Source organism: Pundamilia nyererei, unplaced genomic scaffold (genome assembly GCF_000239375.1).
Source record: "Pundamilia nyererei isolate P.nyererei 1_Seehausen unplaced genomic scaffold, PunNye1.0 scaffold00069, whole genome shotgun sequence".
Lineage (NCBI taxonomy): Eukaryota > Metazoa > Chordata > Actinopteri > Cichliformes > Cichlidae > Pundamilia > Pundamilia nyererei.
The window spans coordinates 1,646,411-1,650,841 of NW_005187470.1; the positions used below are offsets into that span (position 1 = coordinate 1,646,411).

The 4,431-nt window shown below is 40.7% G+C and overlaps 1 protein-coding gene across 2 annotated transcripts in view; it reads right to left on the minus strand.

The window, feature by feature from the left end:
* pax2b (paired box 2b) overlaps positions 1-3,425 on the minus strand; it is a 29,923-nt gene extending 26,498 nt beyond the window's left edge. For both annotated transcript variants that reach the window (XM_013911666.1, XM_013911667.1), the window contains exons 1-3: positions 2,868-3,425; positions 1,112-1,277; positions 435-632 (exon numbers count right to left, since the gene is read on the minus strand). In XM_013911666.1, coding sequence (XP_013767120.1) covers positions 435-632; positions 1,112-1,277; positions 2,868-2,910 — 407 coding nt within the window. In that variant the 5' untranslated portion in view covers positions 2,911-3,425. The remainder of the gene's footprint in view (positions 1-434; positions 633-1,111; positions 1,278-2,867) is intronic.
* Positions 3,426-4,431: the final 1,006 nt, after the last annotated feature.

Consider the following 4,431-nt stretch of genomic DNA (forward strand, 5'->3'; position numbering starts at 1 on the left):
CCCGCGTTGCTTTCTCTGTGCAGTAGCTCCAGCACATTAGATGTGCTAAAGAAAATTGGCCTTCTTTATAGCGCCACGGGATCTGGTCACCGAATATTGATCGGTTTTCATCTCGACAGATTCACTCAGTCCTGGATGTACTGCTGATTGTTGAGGGAGTTTGGCCTGAAAGATTGAATTGCACCTCTGAGACTGCAGGCAGCCTCGGCGTGCCGGGCAGCAAGAAGTTGGTCAAACAATATTCTGCAGTGGGTGGCGCGTTTAGCCCAGACATACAGTGATAAATGATTTTCAATTTGCGCCCTGCCGGCCCTCTTCATTAAAGTGTTTACATCCGGCAGCCCGTCGTTTACCTAAACTACATTCACAAAGGAAAAAAAATCCAAATTGTGCATTTATTTTGAAGTCACTCTATAATTTCCATTTCCCCCTACCTGTTAATGGATGAGACGCTGGGAACAGTGTCATTGTCGCAGATGCCCTCTGCCAGAAGTCTGTCTCTGATCTCCCAGGCAAACATGGTTGGGTTTTGTCTCTTGTAGTCTGCTATTTTTTCCACAACCTTTGGCGTGGCTACTTTGGGTTTAGACCCACCAATTACCCCTGGTTTGATGCTGCCAGTCTCGTAGTATCTGCAAAACAAAAACCTGCAATAATTAAATCAATACGAGCAATAAACGGACTGTTAACCTTAAGAGTGGGCAAATCCAGTTATGTTTTGTTTAACACGAAAGTGTGAAACATTTAACTTCTTTAAAAAAGAAAAAAAGAAAAACCCCCAATCAGTTTTAATCGTTACCTTTAAATAAAAATAAAATAATAATTACTAGCAGGAAACCGCACGCTGTGCAAACATATAGTTCTGTTGTCAAATCCTTTTGGTGGACACTAAACTAACAAGTCATCTGACCCCTCCCAAACTAACAGACTGCTAATTATAACGGTTACTCAAAGGCAGTTTTCATTTATATTTCAAGATTATTAAAAGCAGAGCTGAGTTTAGTAGGCTATGTTCAATTCTCTCTTCCCACATTATTTTACATCTGCGTTACTTACTCTCCTGCTAGGAAAACCTGCCTGGCTGAATGCAGGGCTGAGAGTTTTCACCTACCTGCCCAGGATCTTGCTGACGCAGCCGTGGCTGACCCGCAGCTGCCTGGAGATGTCGCAGGGCCGGACGCCCTGGTGGGCCAGCTCCACTATCCGCTGTCTCACCACGTCCGGGAGGGGTCTGCCGTTCACAAACACCCCGCCGAGCTGGTTCACACCTCCGTGCCCTACGTGGGATACAACAGCAACACCACAAACAGACGTAACATTACATAAGGTCGTAATAGACAGGAAGGTCCAGGCAGGTAAGTATTTAAAAAAAATTATATCAGGCAGAAAAAAATCACGGAGCAAAGGCGTGTGTAATATAAGTGAGTAGGCTGACCTACATGCATTTATTATTATCGAGAACCCTCTAATGGTGTAATTTAAAATATATTTTTTCATTAAAAAAGTATGTAGCTTCTATTTTAATTTTATGAAATTACAATACCATATTTCTCTTTGTTTCTCAAACATCTTCACCAAAGCGACTAAATAATAATATGTTTTCAGAATAATCGCAAAAATTGTATGATTGTTTCAGCTGCTGGAGATTTAAAAGTGGACATAGTGACAGCAGCGCAAAGCAATATGTAAGATATTAAATATTTATTTAATTTGGTCACATATTTTCACAAAATAAAAACTGACTAAAATAATTTTTTGTAATTATTATTTTGATGAATGTTGCTTGATGTATTTTTTTTATATGTATATATATTTTATTCAAATTAAGTTACAAAAATCAATCTCAAACATTAACCTTTTAAAACAAACATCGTGAATTAAAATACTTTCAATAAATAAATACATATCGATGTCACACTCACCTACTCAACCACAAAATTATTTAGAATATGCATGTGTTTATTTCTAATATTTTAAATATTATTGTAAATAATCTCTCTTATTGTGACATCTTCCTCCTTAAATTGGACCTGCAAGCCTCCTCCACAACGGAAATGCATGTCCCGAAATTAATTTAAAAAATAATATAAATATATTTTTGACACTCCATGAAAGTTTCACACAGTCGAAACAAAGACTTGATATTTTCTTAGCACCTCACGGCTCCTGTTGGCTATTAAGTTACGAGCTCCTTCATTCCCTTCATGCAAATTTAAATAATTGAACAAGCCTTGATTACTCATATTACATATTATTTTAGTAAACGGAGAGATTATCAATAATTCACACACATTCGCCAAATTACGAGTAAAGCACTCTGTGCGTTGACTACAAAGTGCTGCACACAGAGCTTGTTGTTAGCTGGATAATTTGAGTAATAGATGTGTAATGTGTCCTGACTTATTAGGCCTACACACACGCGCGCGCTGCGCGGGAAGCTACGTGGGGATGCACGTGTAAATTACAAAGTACCTGCCAACGCATGTTCTTTGTTTACTAGTGGTTAAAAAGTTGAATTTGTGCACATTGCTGCTGTGAGCGGAGCAGCTTGGCTGTGACAATTTCAGAACATTTCGCGAGGTTCAAATTCGCGCACACGAAAGATATAAGATCTGAAATTCGTATTAAATATAATATTTATTCCACTGCCAGTCTTATGATTCCTTTTGAGGCTCTGTTCGTCCGTTTATCAGATGGTAATTTTGTCTTTTTAAATGCACGAAGATGCCGGTTACGTCCCAAATTGCTATACAGGCTGCTGCGAGCCGCCTTTGTGCTGTGCAGAAATATTATATATTCCCGTTATTATTTTATCCGCATGCATGCAAAAGCTGCAGTGGCAAAGAAACTCGGGTTGTGCTACTTACGGTGCATCGCTGTAAAGGGGTCTGCTTTGCAGTGAATATCCATTGGATAGCAAAGGAAAGACAGATAATCAACTGAAGTCGCCGTTTCGCCTTCCTATCAAGAATGAAAATGTGAAGAAGAAAAAAAGGTGATTCTACTCGATGGAGGGACTAAGTTTGCCCCTCCACCCCCGCTTCAGCAACCGATCTAATGGCAACTTCTTCCCCCTCAAAGTTGCCCTTCTTTTCTTTAACAGTCCCGTCCTGCAGCGGAGGTCTGGCAGGTGCAAAGCATGACCGAAGGATTGTTTCAGAAACACGACCTGTGCTCAATTTATCGGTATTTTTTCAAAGCCTGGAGTGACCAGAGGTAATTCTCACAGCATGCCAGCGAGCAAACTGGGTCTCTTTTACAGAAACGAAACGTTCAGGTTCCAGTGTGCAGGGCCCGGTATCTCCTTTAGTCCTGGTGGCTTTGATTCACACGTCAAAACGGCGAAGGGAACCTGCGCGTACGCACACACACACAAGCACACACACGTCGGGGTTTCTCTTTCGCGCTGGATGCGTTAGGCTGGATCTTTGGGTTGGAAATGAAGCCTCTCTCTGTGTCTGTGGTTCTAAAAGCTGCAACCCTCCCCTCCCTCCCTCCCCCTCTCCTCTGCAGACCCCCCTTTTGCTTATATGGATGACTTGTCAGACAAAGGCAATAGATGCCAACACTTTGTGATTCGCCAACGCAAAAAACCGGGGGTCCAAATGAGGAGGTCTCTGGGTCTGTCACACCGGCAGGAAGGGGAGGGAGATAAATAAGGAGTTCCGAGTTACAAATATCAGACTTTATTAGACATCATAACGGCAGTGAAGTATATCATCGCATATTGGAAGTTTTAAATCAATGAATTAGAGCTATACATATATATATATTTTAAATGTGTGTTTTCGTCTGATTTTTTTCCTCCCTAAAATAAACGGACTAACAAGCGTATTTCTGGGAATATACCGGACATCCATCCATTCTTCAAAGCTATGAAGTAGCTCTCCTATTTATGAAGCTTGTTTTTCTTTTCTTTAAAAAGATATTAATATTATAATATTATTGATCTTGCCGCCAGCCCTGGGCCCACTTTAGGCCCATTTTGTTTTTGCCTTTATCCTATTTCTCCCTTTAATCCGATGTAGGAAATGTTGAAACTGGCTATGTAAATGCCCATGTATTCACTTTACTACATTCTGCTGATTGTGATGATGATTGCGGTGGTTCAAACTGAACCGGGGTGATGGTTGGAGGTGAAAGTTGCTACGCACGCAGCAGTGCCGCCTAGCTTCTGTAGATGGCGCTGTATAGTTTCTCAAATTTAAAGGTGGCTGTCAAAGTGGTCCAAAAAAAAAAAAAAAAGTTAAACTTGGGGTGCACTTGAGTGCTTGCAACCTGAGGAGTGAAAAACAGTATTCGAGTAAAATATCTGTCAGTTGTAGACCTGTAGACTCCTGCAAAGGGTTGCAAAGTTATTAATTATTAACTGATAACTTCGCCATCCGAAACTGGAGAATCTTGGACTTCAACAATGATGATGAAGACAAG